At 37.2% G+C, this 17,307-nt stretch overlaps 1 protein-coding gene across 1 annotated transcript in view; it reads left to right on the top strand.

The window, feature by feature from the left end:
* Positions 1 to 17,307, top strand: part of LOC136692860 (protocadherin-9) — a 403,319-nt gene that overhangs the window by 77,598 nt on the left and 308,414 nt on the right. The window contains exon 3 of the mRNA XM_066666571.1: positions 7,692 to 7,793. Within this exon, the coding sequence (XP_066522668.1) occupies positions 7,692 to 7,793 (102 nt within the window). The remainder of the gene's footprint in view (positions 1 to 7,691; positions 7,794 to 17,307) is intronic.

The raw sequence follows: 17,307 nt of genomic DNA, 5'->3' as shown, positions 1-17,307 counted from the left end.
TGTCAAGATTTCTCTGCCTTTTCTTTTTTGCACACATGAATTTTGTAATATAGATAATATTGCAAATGTTCACAAAGGCCTGCACATGCAAACTTTATTCTGAAATAGGATGTGTAAATACGACACAATTTAAATACGAAACTTTTTGATAGAATTCTAAGGATGTTTCCTCATCCTTTGCTAGCCCTCCAGTATGTTTACATGCTCAACATCCATCTAATGTGTTTATGAAGCCCTGGTGTCTGTAAAAAGTGTCTGGTATGGTAGGCTTTCTCTGTCTCTCTCTCTCTGTGCATCTGTGTCAGAAAGATTGTCATTGTGGTGGTACTCTCAAGCGTACCTATTCAGTGCTTTTAATTAGGGAACATAGTTGTAACTTTTTCTATTACAGTTGTAGCTTTTAAAATTGTGTTGATATTGTACACCTGATTTAATCTCCAGGAATTATATTATTTTCTTTAATTGTACACAGTTCTGTAATAGATTCTTACAAGTATTCACCTCTCCTTCTGGAGAAGAGAATGTAATGTACCTTTAGGGAACAAAACTGTACTTTAAAACCAGTGTTGTTTCTTTAGAGGCACATTTACACTGTTTGTAACTTCAGTGAGTAATGTACCTCTACCATCTATTTTTCTGAGAGTGCGCTAATGGCATAGCCAAGGCATCTATACATTTTTTAGACAATGGACACACCTCCAAATTTTGAAAAGCACGATCTGACATGAGGATATTGCCTCATGACATATTGGCATATTTTTGCTAATGGCTAAATGCATTAAATTGCTACAAAACTTAACAACTCAAGGTACAAAGGAGTTTATGTGGTAAATCAAACTGTGATAAAAAACTTACAAATTAAACTTCAGCCACGTAAATACCCCCTCAAAAATAACGTTACACCTTAAACGTAGAGCTTCTGAATGTAAACAAACTGAAGAGAACAGGGTTTCCACACAATTGTAGACAGTCACTTTAGGAAGTTTTTTTTCTTCTTCTCCCTTTCCTAACAGCTACTACAGTTCTGGAAAGAATACACTGAGTCAGAAGAGTATTACTGAAGTCAGGTACTGATGTTGGATTATTAGTTCTGGATCACAAAATGCAATCCAACTTATTTTAGGGGCATTCCTCCAGGTATCACAGTTACACGTACTAGGGGATATCATACACACCCTTCTAGTCCATGCTTAGCCCTGAGCATGGTGATCTTAGGCATACGTGGAGCTGTTCCAGAGCACTTTGTATTAATTCATTCATTCATTTTATGTAACCGCTTAACCTACCCGGAATCATTGGGTGCAAGGCAATGGAGGGGGTACCAGTCCTTCACATGGCAACACACACACGCGCATTCACTCACACACTCACACCTATAGACACTTTTGAGTCGCCAATCTACCTACCCGTGTGTATTTTTGGGAGGAAACTGGAGCACCCGGATGAAACCCATGGAAACCCAAGGGAGGACACGCCAAACTCCTCACAGACAGTCACTCGAAGCAGGATTGAACACACAACCTCCAGGTCCCAGGAACTGTGTGATTGCGACACTACTTGCTGCACCACTGTGCCGCCAAAGAGCACCTCATTTTATGTCATTTAATGTATTTTTTGACATTATACAAGCTGTGTGTCTAAAGCCCTCAGGAAACTTTTTGCGGAGATGACGTTTGCCTGGCTTTGGTGAAAACTATGATGTAATTCAGGAGAAAATGAACAAACGTATTTGTTGTGTGGAGGGCTCGCTTGTGATGGTGTGCACACTGAAGTTGGGCGAACTCCGTGGACATAATGACCATGTGACAAAGGTTTGCATTGGTCAGTACAAAAGAGGTGTGTCACAAAACAAACATGGAACGCCTTTGAGGAGCAACTCTCAGAGTAACAACTTGCTTGTCGCCATGGCTACAACAGTGATTTACTCCTGTTCCTGTAGTCATGACATTGATCATAATATGTCTTAGCGCCATCTGCAGTAGAGGGGAGTATGCGACAGTCAAAATAAAACCACTGAAAATATACAACCTTGCAAAGCTCAGTATGCCCAACCTTCACAAATTTTGTTTTGAGGGAAGTATGCTGAGGGGTTAAAGTGGGTGCATGTTAATATAGATACATTTATTATTTCAAGGGCTATTTACAATTATCTGATCTAAACTCTTTATGAATGATCATAATTGTTTTGCATCAACATCCAAGATGCAGTGCTGTAAAATAAATTCCAGTCTTTTATGAAGTTACGGGGTTTTAACGCCACAGGAATCCAACTGCAGAGTGTATCATATCAATCACAAGTGCAAGCGCAAGAATTACACTCTGTGTAATCTTACACACTCTCACTTATCACTTATTCCTTCTCTGTCAGACAAGGTCACCCGTGTGTGCTTTTTATCACACAAGTACACACACACACACTCTCTCTCTCTCTCTCTTTCTCTCTCTCCCTCTTTCTATTAAAGTGTGTTGTGAGTTTGATTCATTTCCCTACCTTGTAAACATTGTCCTCTCCATAAGGACCTTATAAATAAATTATGAGAGATTATCCTGACAAAGTCAGTGAATGGAAGTTTCACATGCATGCAGATACACTCCAGCTGCACACCTCAACCATGTACTATCCCCTTTACACACACACACACACACAAACACACACACACTCAATACTTCTTAAATGGTCGTATCCTGTTACATCCCCTTTGCCTCATAATCATATTCATAAATTCATAATGATATTCATACACTTGTATGATATATGGTAAATTATAATGTCAGCTTGTCCTGTGTGTGTGCATGTGTGTGTGTGAGTGTGTGGGGCTTTGTTGTAGCCCCAGCTCTATTGCATTAATAATCTCTGCAGGAGGCAAAAGGCAATAAACTCAGAGTAATTAGATTGATTGACAGTGGTGGGTTATGAAGGGGAAAAAATTAAATGGATTAGATTTAGCACAAGAAGTTCTACCTTTTGACACAAGGCAGAAAATGGACCTCAGTAAACAGAATAGCAGAAAAAAGTTCAAAATATAAGCAATATATGTAGACACATGGAAAATGCACACACACACAAACCAGCATAAACGAATGGGCCATTCCAGCACCTTTGATCCATAATTAAATTAATTTAGATGACAGTTTCATACAGTAATGTAAACGCAAGTTGATTTTAGGTGCTGCAGACTGTCATTCCTGTCATTCCTTCCTGTACGCCCCTCAACCCCACTCCAAACAGTGGATATTATCTCTTTTAGTCTGTCCAATTTTCAATATAGCTGGGAGCTCCCTAATGAGTCTCAGCTCCTCCCAGTACTTGGAGACTCGCCCCTAATGTTTTGTGCATTTAACAGTGGAATAATGTATTTTTTTTACAGTAAATAGATGTAAAAATTGTATTGTGGCTAATAAATGTATTTAAGTTATTTCACTGTTACAGAAACTGTTTTTAACCTTTTTAGAGTTTACAGTCATGGTTTTTCAGTTTTCCACCGTAACATTTACAGACATTTTTTACAGTGTATGGACAAGGGGAGAACACACCAAACTCCTCACAGACAGTCACCCAGACAAACCCACAACCTCCAGGAAAATGGAACTGTGTGACTGCAACACTACATGTTGCACCACCATGCTATCCCAATATGTTCTCCAGCTCATCTCAAAGGAGTTGAATAGTGGGGTATTTTATGTCCTTCTAGTCAGAGTTTGGCATTAGACATGATGTTCATATATGTACTTTAGTAGTTTTAAAATGCTTTTCTGTGGAAATTCCCATTTATAATCTTCCCAGAAAATTGGTTTCCATTAAATAGAACTGTACAGCACAAACACAAACTGGTAAGGTTTTTGTTTCATTTAAGTGGTGTAGACGACTAATGGAAATACAGTCATATCCAAATTTTAGTCTGAGACGCACACACATTTTACAAATCCCCAGCATATTTAAGGCCTACGTGTCAAATTTAGAAATGTATGACACTCTCAATGGAAATAAAAAATAAAATAAAATAGAATAACAAGATAGTGCTCTTTTCCATGGATATTCTCTCTCTCTTTTGCTCCTCACTAATGGCATGGGGTAGAATTGCACTGGCATTAAGCTGTTTTGCCAACTGGCAAAGTGTGTTGTGTAGGTCAACATGACATTAATTAAAACGCAAGGCGTGGGCGCAAGCAGCTTCTAGCCAAATAAATAAATAAAAAGACAAGTGGAGGAAGTCTGAAAACAGACTTTACTGATACCGTGCAACCTCGACTCAACTAATGCAGCGAGAATAACAAAAGGAAAAGTGTACAGGGAGGGATGATTGGAGGGGGAAAGAAAGGGAAGATGAAAACAAGGAGAGATAGGGAGAGGGAGAGAGGAAAAGGTTAGAATAAAACAGGTTTGTTATGCTCCCATTGCGCTCAGAGACAGTGATGTATACCCAGGGCATGATGGACTCTGCCTCATTAATGGCTGGGCATTTTGTAAATCAACAGATAATTACTGCATATATATCACACACACACACACAAACACACACATGCACAGCTACACATATCATCTGCTGGGCCACAGTATTCTCAGTTTGGTTCAGGAACTTATTAAGAAATAGAGAGGAGGTTGAGAATGATGAAAAATAAATAAATAATAAACAAACAAAAACTTCAATCCAATTTGTAGTTAATACTCTTGTCTTTTTTTTTTTTTTTTTTTTTTTTGTAAATGCGATAAAGGACCAGAGGAGCATAATGTTTTGCTTCTCTTCTTTTGTATATCAAATGCAATTTACTAGCATCCTGTGTCCCAAACTATGCCCTGTTCACTACTTCATTACTTGGTGCACTGGTTTGATTGTCCTCATTATGTTATAATTATAAATATTATATATATATATATATATATATATATATATATATATAATTGTACAGTGCACTGTTTTGTAGTGGTTTGACAGAGTGAATAACAGTGAATATCTAAAGCACCCTTAAAGGCATAGCTCATGATTGTAATAAAAAAAAATTTGCATAAAATTCTGAAGATGTTTCCTTGCCTTTTACTAGCTCTTTAATTTGTTTGCATGATAGAAACCAGTCTGATGGGTTTAAGAAGCCCCAGTGTCTATAAATGAATGAAAGTCAAATCTGGCTTGGTCAGGTAGGCTGGTCTCTCTCTCTCCTGCTGCTCATGGCAGAGGCATCTGGAGGATTTTTTGATAATGAAGAGAAATCCAAACATTGAAAAGCATGAACCGAAATGAGGACATTGTTCATGACTGCTCCATATGTGGGTAATACAGACTTATTTTTGCTGTTTCTGCACTCTTAAGGTGGAAATGTCTCCAGATTTGGAAGATGGCTAACTGCATTATCAATTATCAGAGTTACAAATGTGTTTCTGTGATAATTCAAACAGTGAAAAAAACTTACAGACAAGTTAAACTTCATCCTCGTAAAAAGCAGTCATTTTTTATTCAAACACACAGGTCCACCTTAAAAGATGCTTAGCTTTGGAATGTAAATGGTGAGAGAGGATTGAACTTGCCTACAATCAAAGACATTACCTTTAAGGACCCACATGGATAGTTTGCAAATTATATGCCCTAAAATAGTGTAATGTATTTTGTTCCACTGAAGGGAATTAAGGGACCATTTCTGTGCCCTATAACATCATTCATTCATTCACTCATTGTCTGTAACCACTTATCCAGTTCAGGGTCATGGGTCCCCTATAACAGTGTTCTGTATAATGTGTCAGTGTAGAGTATAGTGATTAAGGGGCCATTTCTGCTCACTATATAGTGTTCCAGTTTAGGGGAATAGTGGTTACAGGACCATTTCTGTTCCTTATAGTGTTCTGTATGCTGCTATTGATTTTTCATTGTAATGAGTAGTGATAAGAGACCATTTTAACGATAGCATGGGAAATCTTTGCATCTACCATTGAATCCTTGTGGACTCCTTACTTAGCATGTTTTATATTTATTTAGCGTTCAGCATATGCAAACCTCATGCTTGTAGTCGGTGAACTCCTGGGAATGAACACAACACATAGAACAAAAGACGTGATAACAGCTGCATTACAACAGATAAGACATCCAATGTGATGAAAGCGCTCACTGTGAATAAATGGATTTGTCTAGAGTTGTGCAACAGAGATGACCAAGCCTGTGTTTCAGCACTATATAATAGTGCTGTGAAGTTTGATATATATGCAAAGCAAAAATAGGTCATTAAAATGTAGAATGTTTTTAACTGTCCAATGAATAATGTTTGGCCCTTTTCAGTAAATGAAAAGGAGTTTGCTGAATTGGTAAAATCAGTTATTTTTATTGAACAGGAAATCCCAAGGAAATGGGATTAAATGGCTCAAACGTTTCAATAGGTGTGAGTGTATGAGTGAAAGTGTGAGTGTGTGTCACCCTGTAAAGGACTGGTGACCCCTCCAGCCTTGAGGCCAGTGGTTCCGGGTAGTCTTTGGACCCACCATGTCCCTAAATGGGATAAGCGGTTACAGATAATGGATGGATGGAGTTAAAATATTAACCTGTTATTTCAAAGGGCAATTTGTTCCCTTATAGGCTCAAAACCCTTTGACGGATATTTGTTTTCATGCCATTCTATGAATTCCTTCAGCATTTTCAGAACCTCAGAATGTTCACAGTGCTTAATATTAATGATCATGGCTATGATTGGTTAAAAAATACATTTCTATAATACAGCCTAAATTATCAGTATAGCTAAAGCAAACATAGAGATAAATGTACCAATACAAACCATCTTACTGTATGGCCAAAAGTTTGTGGATACCTGCTCATGAAACATTGTCTGAGAATGATTGATACTAGATAGGTAGATAAACATTTCTTTGAGGGTTTGATTGCATTCAGCAATACACATATTGGTGGGGTCAGGTACTCATGTCAGAAAATTAATTATGGATCACATACATTATATATATATATATATATATATATATATATATATATATATATATATATATATATATATATATATATATATAATCCACTGAACAGCTGAATTTGTGTGTCCCAAATAAATGCATCTGAAAAGTGGATTCAGCAAATATAAGGAATGTCTGCAAAATGTTGTACATAATGTAGAAGGGGTTTTCCTTTTATGGCAATATTGGTGAAAAACACGTCTTGTCTGCTTCTAAAAGCTATTTGATTTTCAAAGCAGATCTAATCAGTGTGCATAATTCTACAGAGCCGTCTGTGAATCTGTGTGTAGTTTTGAGCAACATTCTGTAATTTTACGCTTTGTTGTAGATTATTAAGGAGGTAGCGCTATGATTGAGAAAGGTCACATACACAGAAATTGGTTTATTAGATACTCAGTTTAGGAAATGTCCTTCTAACAAGTGTGTAATACAGTTAAAAAATGAATGACTGAAGATTCAGATGAAGATTCAGAATTTTTATGTACATATTTTTTGTATACATACATGGAAATGAACTCAAGTCACTTCCCATTAAAAACAAATAGAACAAATACATGAAACAACAACAGGGAAGAAAGGCAAAGCTTGAAAGTTTAAATTCATAAATTAAATTTTTTCCCCAACTGTTTGGATCTAAGTTAGTGAATATCTCTAGATCTTAGGTGAAAAAAAACTACAAACTGCTTCACCACTTATTTATATCTGAAGTTTGTGCGCTGAAGTTGTAACCACATTTTTCTTTTACTTTAAGGGCACACTAACACGTGCCAGAACCGAACTGAACCCTGATTATCTGGACCTGCGCTCAAGAACTGACCTCAACCCTGAATACTGGACGCCCTGCACTCCTCTAGTGAGTAAACGGAGAGCTTCATCAGTGTGTGCCATGCATTTAAACTAACAAATGTATGTAATTAGAGAAAAATACGTAGGTGAATTTAGGATACAGGTAACTAATAGTAATGCTGCTGAATATTGAGTTACATGTGTTTTGTTATCATGTGTTAATTTGAATGTTTGATTGATTGTAGACATTAAGAACGATTGTTCACTGTTTTTTCTAGGTTTAGATTCAAAGCTTAGCAAAAGCTAATGATAGAGGCTACCTGTTATTTCTATTATGCTACATGTACATTCTGATGTGAACAGCTGATGTGAAAGATTAACAATTATGGTTTGTATAATAGATTCAAGGATTACTATACTGCTCTTATTAGTTTATCACTTACTGAGTGTGTCTATAAACTCCATATGCTATGACTGCTGCTATGACTCATAACAATAGTGTAGGTTTGTGAGAAAGAGATCAGGGTGGTGTCAGCAGTAAAAGAGCTCTAAGCAATATGAACAAATCTGCTTTGAAGGAGGCACAGGAGAAATGTATAACATTACCAATAGTCTCTAAGTAATTTCAAAGTAATCAGACTCCACTACACTATTTGATTACAATTTAGTACCTAATTATCTGATTGCATTTCTTAAACACTCTTAATCTACACAGCCACATTGATGTCAACATCACTTTTTCCACAAAGCGGAGATAACAAACTCCATCATATCACATCTGTGTTTTGCTATATTTCATATTTGTCCATTACTTTCCTTGAAAAAAAAGTTGCAAGAGAACAAACTCATGCCACATTACCTCCTAACATCATTAAAAAGCTGAGTTAAATTTGCAAGTTTAAGCTCCACTTCCATGCTGGCATTAGTCCTGCTTAACTGCAGTGTTATGTCTCATTACCTGCACAAACTCGGAGGACTGTGGCGTTTTTCTCTCATTGGGAGATGGGGGCATTTTTCCCACTACTGTGCATCAGCGCACTCTTTCCTCCCCTTTAGAAGACTTCATTACTGCAGGGAGATGCTGTTCAGAGTTGGAGATTGTGGATTTAAACTGTCATAACAGCTCTTTCATTTACTTATACAGAGAAATCAGGTACAATCTGGTCATCACAAACACATAATATGCCAGAGCAATTATACCAGGCCACATTTATTGCTCTTTGCAGGTGATTTTATTGAAGTATTTAGTTAATTCTCATTTCTGTGGTCCCCTGTAACTAAGCTTCAGATGTTCCAGAGTATTGTTTACAATTTCCTATAGAATTACATTTGTTTACTTATGCAGTGATTAATATTTACAGATTTGAAGCTACATTTTTTCCCATGCAAAGATCATTACAGAAATAGGGAATATTGCTTAATTCCTCTAATAATACAATGTACAAACAAAAATGTGGTAAGAATTTAAAATTTTGCTTATTCTATAGAGTCTCTCCACTTTCTGGCAATGAACTAGGAACAAGTTTCTACCAAACTGTAAAACACCATTATTTTTGATGAAGCTACGTGCAGCATATGAGGGTTAATAAATATATAGTTCAATGTCCGTTGAAGACAACCAGAGAATCTACATTGGATCATAAAAATAAAATTATACAGAATGCATAAATGGCATTGCATGAATGCACATGATTGGTTAGATCAGGGCATGAGGTCAAAAAGGAATCATAATGTGTAGAGACTTGCTTGATTAGGTTCATTTGGGCATGTCTGAATGCTTTTTGTGCCTTGGTAGTACCATATTCATTATGAAGTGTGAATCTGGAAAGCAGAATGAAATCAATATGCAGAGCAAACATGAGATTTACTTACCTAACAAAGTGCTCTACTGTACTAGACAGAGTGCTAACAATTTGCTGTATGTGTATGTGTGTTAGGGGACATCAGCAGGCTCTGTAATGTGTGTGTAGGCGTGACATAGTGCAGGTCTGTGCCAACTGAATCTCAAAGTCTGTAGCCTGCAAGGAATGGTTATGTGGTACAGTGATAATTTTGTGTAACTTATTTGTTGTTTTATATGAAGGTAGCATATTTACCTTAAGGTTACAGCTTCAAAATGATATGATGCTTCAATGATGTGTAAAACAGATAATAGTGTCACTGTCTTTGCTACTCTGGGCTCAGTACTACAGAAAGTGCACTATGTAGTTTTTGGAAGCGATTAGGAAACAAAGACTTGGCTGGATTCATATGTTTCAAAGACAACATTTAGTAGCCTTCACCTTCCCAACATTGTAGCATCATCTCTCCTGGAAATGTCCCTTCTTGAATTCATATGGGAAAAATTTACAAGTGCAATGTTTAACTAACTTTCAAGCACAATGCTTAGCATTACAGTTTTACATGTTTACATCACTGCATTACAATACTACTTTAAATGGTAAAACATTATTATAACGTCTATTTTACAAATAGAGACTAAATGTCAGTAGTAAAATATGAGAATTAAATATAGAAATCCAAAATAGACACAGGCAGCGATATTTTGTTACACCACTAATGGAAATAGGCCCGGTGCAGCAGAGAGAGCAGTCGACTTATTACTGGCCAAAAGGTTTTAAGACTCTTGTCATATTGGTTATATCACTGTGCCCCCAACCCTCCTGCCTCCCCCTCCAGCTATAAACCCCATATCCCCCTTACAGTAATTGTAGTGGTGGTTGGGGGGCTTATCTTGGCTGAAAGTGCTGGAACATTCTCCAGCTCTGACCTACATTCACTCCCGGTCACTGCTCCCTGCAGTCCTGTGGATTGATGGGAATATGGATCTGTGTGTGTGTATATATTTGAAATGACCAGAGTACAGCCGAATGTCATGATGCATCACAAAGACGCTGGTGCAGCCACTCACCCAGATTGAGAAGGGCAGAGACACACATAGACGTACAACAAATTTACATCCTATGCACACACCCAAGGACATGAAAGAGCTAGTGACACAAATAACTACATGTACGCATTGACCTTAAGCACACACACACACACACACACACACACACACACAAACTCTGAAGTGTATTCAACATGTACGACTAAGACCTAACCACATGGACATATACACATTGACCTAAACATACACAGATGCACACAAACACCCATCGGCCCTCTTCTCTGTCTGGGAAATGTGTCATCTGTGACTTCCTAGCAGAGTGCTTTTTTACATTACAAGTTTGACTTTGATTTGTATAATCATCTTGCCATTTGTCTATGAAATTATTTTCAGGCATCCAGATTATTGGAATTTAAATAACGATCTAGTAGGCAGTGCCATGTTTGCCATGTAGAGCACTACCATGTTTATGTTACACTTATAGGGTTTTAGAATGTATAACAGTACCTACATTTTAGAACTAGAACTATATAATAATTTTGAATATATTTGCTTAATAATCATAAATAATCTTCATTGGGCTTGTGGTATAATCTTTATAGAAGAATAATCTTGACTGATTTTGCAATTTAATCTTTGAATGGATTTCTCCTATGGTCACAAATGACCTTGCAGGATAACCTTGAATACATTTTGGAATAATCTTGAATGGGTTTAGTCTATATATTTTTGACAAGACATTTGGAATAATCTTGATTGAGTTTAGGATAAAATCTTGATTGAACTTGTGGGTTTATCTTGAGTAAGTTAACAGAATAATATTGGCCAAAACAGTGAAATGATCTTGAATAGATTTATGGACAAATCTTGAAAAATCTTGATTGCATTTTACTGGATTTGGGGTATGATGTTGATTGGACTTGCACTATAGGCTTGTCTACTATTGTGAAATCATCTTTATGGGATCCGTAGGATAATATTGACTAGAACTGTGGAATTGTCTTTACTAGATTTGTGATAATATAAAGAATGTATTTGCAGGATAATCCTAACTGGGTTTGAGGAATTATCTTCAATATACTTGCAGATTAATCATAATGGGAGGGATAAGCTTGCCTAATTAAGCATAAACAGGGCAGGCATAGCCTAATGGCTAAAGAAGCATGCTTGCGACTGGACCAGAAGGTTAGATTCCCAAGACCTGTAGGGAAACTGGGGGCAAAGGAGTGAAGGAAAAACACAGTGAAGGTCTCCTCCCTCAATTCAAAGATGAAGAGCACGTGAGTGAGACACCTAAACCCCAACTGCTTCTTGCGCTCTGGGATAGCTGACTGCTACTCCATGTTTGTGTGTGTGTGTTCAGTGCCACAGATGGGTTAAATGCAGAAGACATATTTTGTTGCACGTTTTATATATTTATATATATACATTTCACTTTTAGTAATTAAAATCCTTTTTTTAAACTATTACCAAGGCTGCTATTTTAGTACTCAATTTGATTCATTGGTTCATTTTCTTTAACCACTTCATTTCACTGTAATAAAATGTGCCTGTGTGTGGGCTGTTCATAAGAAATGTTGTGATGCTGGCTGTTAATGAACAGTACTTAGTATGGAAATATGTTAGTCATAGTAAAACATGCTACATTTTTTCTTCTGCTTCCATAGTAGATGAGCAAGGGATCATTCTCAGAAATACCCAAGACACCTGACACACACCATTAGAATAGAATTGCATGAAAATTAAGTTACGAGAGCATTGCTTTTGTAAGCAGAGGTGATCAATCTCTGATGAGCTCAGGACACAACACACACACACACACACACACACACACACACACATCTGCTAATATGTTGAGCTATCCTCCTGAGCATTAGGGCTAATATTTGTCATTGCCGTCCTCTCTAATAAACGCTAAACCAGTTGAGTCCCTGAATGTCTCCTTGGTTTGCCTTTGGGTTTTGTGGGCTTTGATTGAATAGTTGTGAGCTTTGCTTTCAGCCCCCCCACAGAGACCCACAGAGTACAGATATAGATAAACACCACGCAAACACACATGCACTCACACACGGTTCTCAGAGCGGCAGGCGAGAATCCTTCACACCTCACACTGTCGTGCGAAATGATTCAGACGCTCATTACTGGCCCTGTCCAACAGGAATACAATGTGATGCTGTTTTCATCTTAAAGGGGCTGTCAGCTTATTGCCTTAATCTGTTCCTGCTGTTTGCTGCTGGGACTTGTATGAATTTGCAGTTGACTTTCCAGAAAGGACCATTGTTGGTCAGTTCAGCGGAAATATTCTTGGACTTTTGTGTTTCCTTTGTTGAAGCTGAGTTTGGTGGTACTCTAAACCTCAATTAAAGTAAAACTGGGGCAGTATATGAAGTGCTAGGAAAAATAAAATGTAGTGATTATTAAATTCTGTTCAGTTAACAGAAACATGACATTCAATGTTTTTCAACATTTGTATGAAACGCTATGCTCATTCCAAAGTTGATGACTGTAGCACGTTCCCAAAAGTTATGACAGGAACATGTTTACCACCATATTCCATCACCTTTCCTTTGATCCACATGTACTAATCACTTGGTGACTCAGGACACTCATTTTCCAGCTTTGAAAGAACATTTTTCCACTTCAGCTGCACAACTGAACTGAATGTTTTCATCTTTCATACATTGTTGTATTTGGCCATTCACCAGAGATTTATTCATAGACTTTTTGAAAATATTATTCACTTGCAAGTAAAATAAATCAACCTCCTTTGCAAATTAGGTTTATTACCAACATTTACAAACTTCAGAAACTTTCAATTAACCAATCAAACAAGGAAAAACAAACAGGTCAACACAAATAATACAACTCCAGTTTCAACACAAAAAACACTTAACAAAATTTTTCGTTTCATTCTCAGTTTTTAACTCTTGTTATTTATTGTATAAATGTATTATTTAACATATGTTTTTCATTGTGCAGATGAGCCTCTAAGCCAAAATCCAGGATGGAACTGGGATAAGCAAGAGCCTTTTGTGTACTTTAGTCCAGTCAAGCCTACAACCATACTAATATGCACCACCCATATAATCATTAATCTTAGAACATTAATTCTTAACGCACATAAATTATTTCAGGTACACTCAAATAAACAGGATATTTTTTCTTAGCAAGCAACTTTAAAGGTATGGAATCATAGCTTTTGAATAATTAGTTTTGTATATCAGCTGCCCTGTTAGCATTACACATAAGGCAGTTTAACTGGGTAAACTCAACCAACTAAGCACAGTGCCTTATATAATCCTTTAAATTAATAGCTAATTATGAAAGGGTGCAAAGATGATTAAGTTTAGGTGGCCAGTCATTTTCATGCATTTTTTTCCCTATTTTCTATTGTTGAAGGAATTACCCCACTTTTGTCTTCCTCAAGTTGTGTGTTTATTTTTTTATTTTTTTATTTATTTTTTGCCCTTTTAGTGTAGAGAAAGGTTTGTGGTGAGATTGCATGATTAAATAATGTGTGCATCATTCTCTCTCTCTCACTCTCACTCTCTCTCTCTCTTACTCTCGTTTACTCTCTGGCGAGAATTCCTGCGGTCAGGAAATGCTAGCAAGGGCAGATGGTCAAACTCCACAGGCAGAGAACAGTTGGACTGTTATGGAGCTGCTCTCAGACCACACATGAGGCTGTTTGCATCCCCAATTTTGCCCAGCTTTTCTCCACACACTGTAGAACAATAATTCTCAACTGGGCGAGCACGTGTCCTTCATCAATAAATTATGACCCAGCAGGCAATTTTTTGTTTATAAATGGTGTCCAAGTTCAGTGGCCTTGGTATATCCATTTGTTTGTTAATGTACATTGCCACACAAAACACAAAAGGTGTTTCTCAACCTCTTCTGTTCTGAAAGATATATTTATCAAGTCCCTGTCATATTTTCTTTTGAGGCCAATCTGAAAATAGCTGCCAAGTTGCTGTGTGTTGATTTGTTAAGCTAAATCAGCCTGTATTTCTGCTTATAAATCACAAAACAGGGCAGGTCAGATTCCTTTCAAAATGAAAGTGCTGTAACTTATTAAATTAGAGCTTTAGTATTTTCATATACATGTCATACATGCTGTCTCATTTGTGGCCAATTATAGTAGAAACATGGTAGTTTTTGTACTTCTATTTCATTTATTTGCGTGCATTATTGATTTATCGACCAATTGTCTGGATGTGGTTGTTGGTTTGAGACTGACCGCGCTTAATTTATTCATTGCAGGCAGATGGAAATCAGTTAATCTCCATTGCCTTTACGAAGCTGAGTGATGACTGCGCTTCCAACATGCCCTGATTAGCGAGAGTGAGGCTCCATTGAGAGGTTTTCCTATTAGCAGCTGAAAACCATGGCAGCTGCTAGACTCCCACTAGGACCTGCAGCATCCCACAGAGAGTCCAGACTTATTTCCACAAATAAAGCATTCGGCTCTATTGCGCTTGAGTTAAGCAGAAAGCCCAAAATTATATGTTCTTGGCCTGCTCCTTGAGGGTTTAAGTCTTTGTCCTGCATTGCAGAAAATGACTTCGCTCTAATATTTTGGGAGCAACAGTGGTGGTCGATATTTTATGGAAAACTCCAGAAGCACCAACTATGAATGCTTCTGGCATACTTTTGCTGTCTGAACAAGACCTTGTATTTTTAAAATGGTATTTTTACAGGAGGTGGGGGAAAATAATAAAATTCCATAGAAGTTAAGGATGGACATTTTTTCAAGTTCCTTTGGTCTTTTCATTGTGACATTTTCACAAAATGTAAAGGGAAACTAATAATTTTAATTCAAATACAAAACAAACTAAAAAAAATATGACGTTTGTTTATACCCAAAAACCATCAGAAAAACTATTGAGTACATTTGTGGTGAACTGGAATATTGTCCCCAATATCCCATCACTATCTGATCTTGTGGTTAAGAAAATCAAATACTTACAGCAGTGTTCAATATAATGTAAAATCTTCCCAAAGAGGAGACAGTGTTACTGTAGCAGTACACTCAATATTGATCCACTTAATTTCAAGATAAATAGTAGAAGGCTTGGTATCTCACAAAAAAAAACTTTCTGAGCTCCTAAACAATTTATGATTTCACATTCAGATACACTGCATATTAAAGTGCCCTGTAAAAAAAAAAACTTGTCTTGTCTTTGCCATTAGCAGAACTACAGTCCGTCTTTTGTCCGGACAGCACATTGTATACCAGGGAACCTTAAGGAGGGTGTTCTGTTCTCTTTCCATATTTACAGGTTGGTTGTAATATTATTGGGGTAGTCAAATGGCGTATGAATTATGTATTGTGCATACATTGTATTGTGAAAAGATGGGCTGGGGAAATGGATCTGTTTTTTTAAGTAAAGGGTAGAGTTTCTCCTGAGACAGGGTGCTATAAGAATACATTAAGCAGATGGAGTTTGAGAGGTGTAGGATGTCTATAAAAACCGCAGCAGTGGAGAAGCCATTAGCATAAAGACAGGAAACACTTGCAGGGTGTGATAGACGCATACAGGACAACTCAATATTAATAACTGTGTTTATAAATGGACATGAATGCTCTCACAATTTTTCTGTTGGTTTCCATACTGGTGCAGTGGGTGGGACCATAGGAATCACAGTGAGAGTCTGATTGGTACCTCAACTGTATGACACAAAGCTCTTCTCAGTATCAACAAGAGAAAAGAGACTAGGCAAGCCTAGTTTTGACCACCATTAGCCATATAGCCATTCAAAAGCAGGAAAGCCCAAAATACATACTCTTGTCATTGGAAGGTCTAGAGAAGCATTGGTGCTTCTCCAGAAAATGGGCACAAAGGTTTGCTCATCATATATTACACCAGCATCAGTGTTTTTCTTGTTTATTTTATTCAAAGATATATATTAGATGATCTACTAACAAAAAACAAAGAAGACCAATAATATTTTGTTGACTTTAAGAATTACAATTAATTATAAATTCAATGTAACTGGTTAGAGTAAAACAGGTGAAGTTTAATGTGGCTGTGCGGAGCTATATGGAGTTTTATAAACACACTAACGCCACAAAATGTCTACCCACCACAAAGACTCACACGTGAAATAAGACAAATTCAGCAGTACTCTTCTCTCTGTGAGATGTGATACATGTGTAAATGTTGCTGAGTTCCGAGCCATCCTGCTGAGCTTGTGAACAGCGGAGAAATGTAGCTAAAGCAGAGCCAGACACAGGCACACTAACACACACAAACTGAGCATGTTCCTGTCTTATTTCCTATTATTCAGCCAAGGTTCACTCTGGAGAACCTACTGTTCTTTGGTTCCAGCTGGGAACTAATTTGTCTGGTTCGTGAACCAGTTTATGTCAGTGGAAACGCGCCGAACGGTTCCAAATATAATTCACAAACTGGAATGTGAAATATGGCTGAACTAACAGACGGTGTAGTGGTGGCACCTTGAGTTGTCTCTGTGAAATACAGCTGAACTAACAGTTCCTACTCGCACATGTGCTTTTCAACATTACCAGTCCTTACATACATTAACTATACTGCCTACTGAGATACCTTAATCTGTCCATATTTTAAAGCAGCATCGAACCATTCCTTAGCCGTGAAGGCAATCCCATGATGCAACACAAGCACAACTCCAGTTTATTTTGCTTTTCTTCCAGAGCAAAACTAATTAA

Source organism: Hoplias malabaricus, chromosome 3, assembly GCF_029633855.1.
Source record: "Hoplias malabaricus isolate fHopMal1 chromosome 3, fHopMal1.hap1, whole genome shotgun sequence".
NCBI classification, from domain to species: domain Eukaryota; kingdom Metazoa; phylum Chordata; class Actinopteri; order Characiformes; family Erythrinidae; genus Hoplias; species Hoplias malabaricus.
This window is presented reverse-complemented; position numbering and strand designations above follow the sequence as displayed.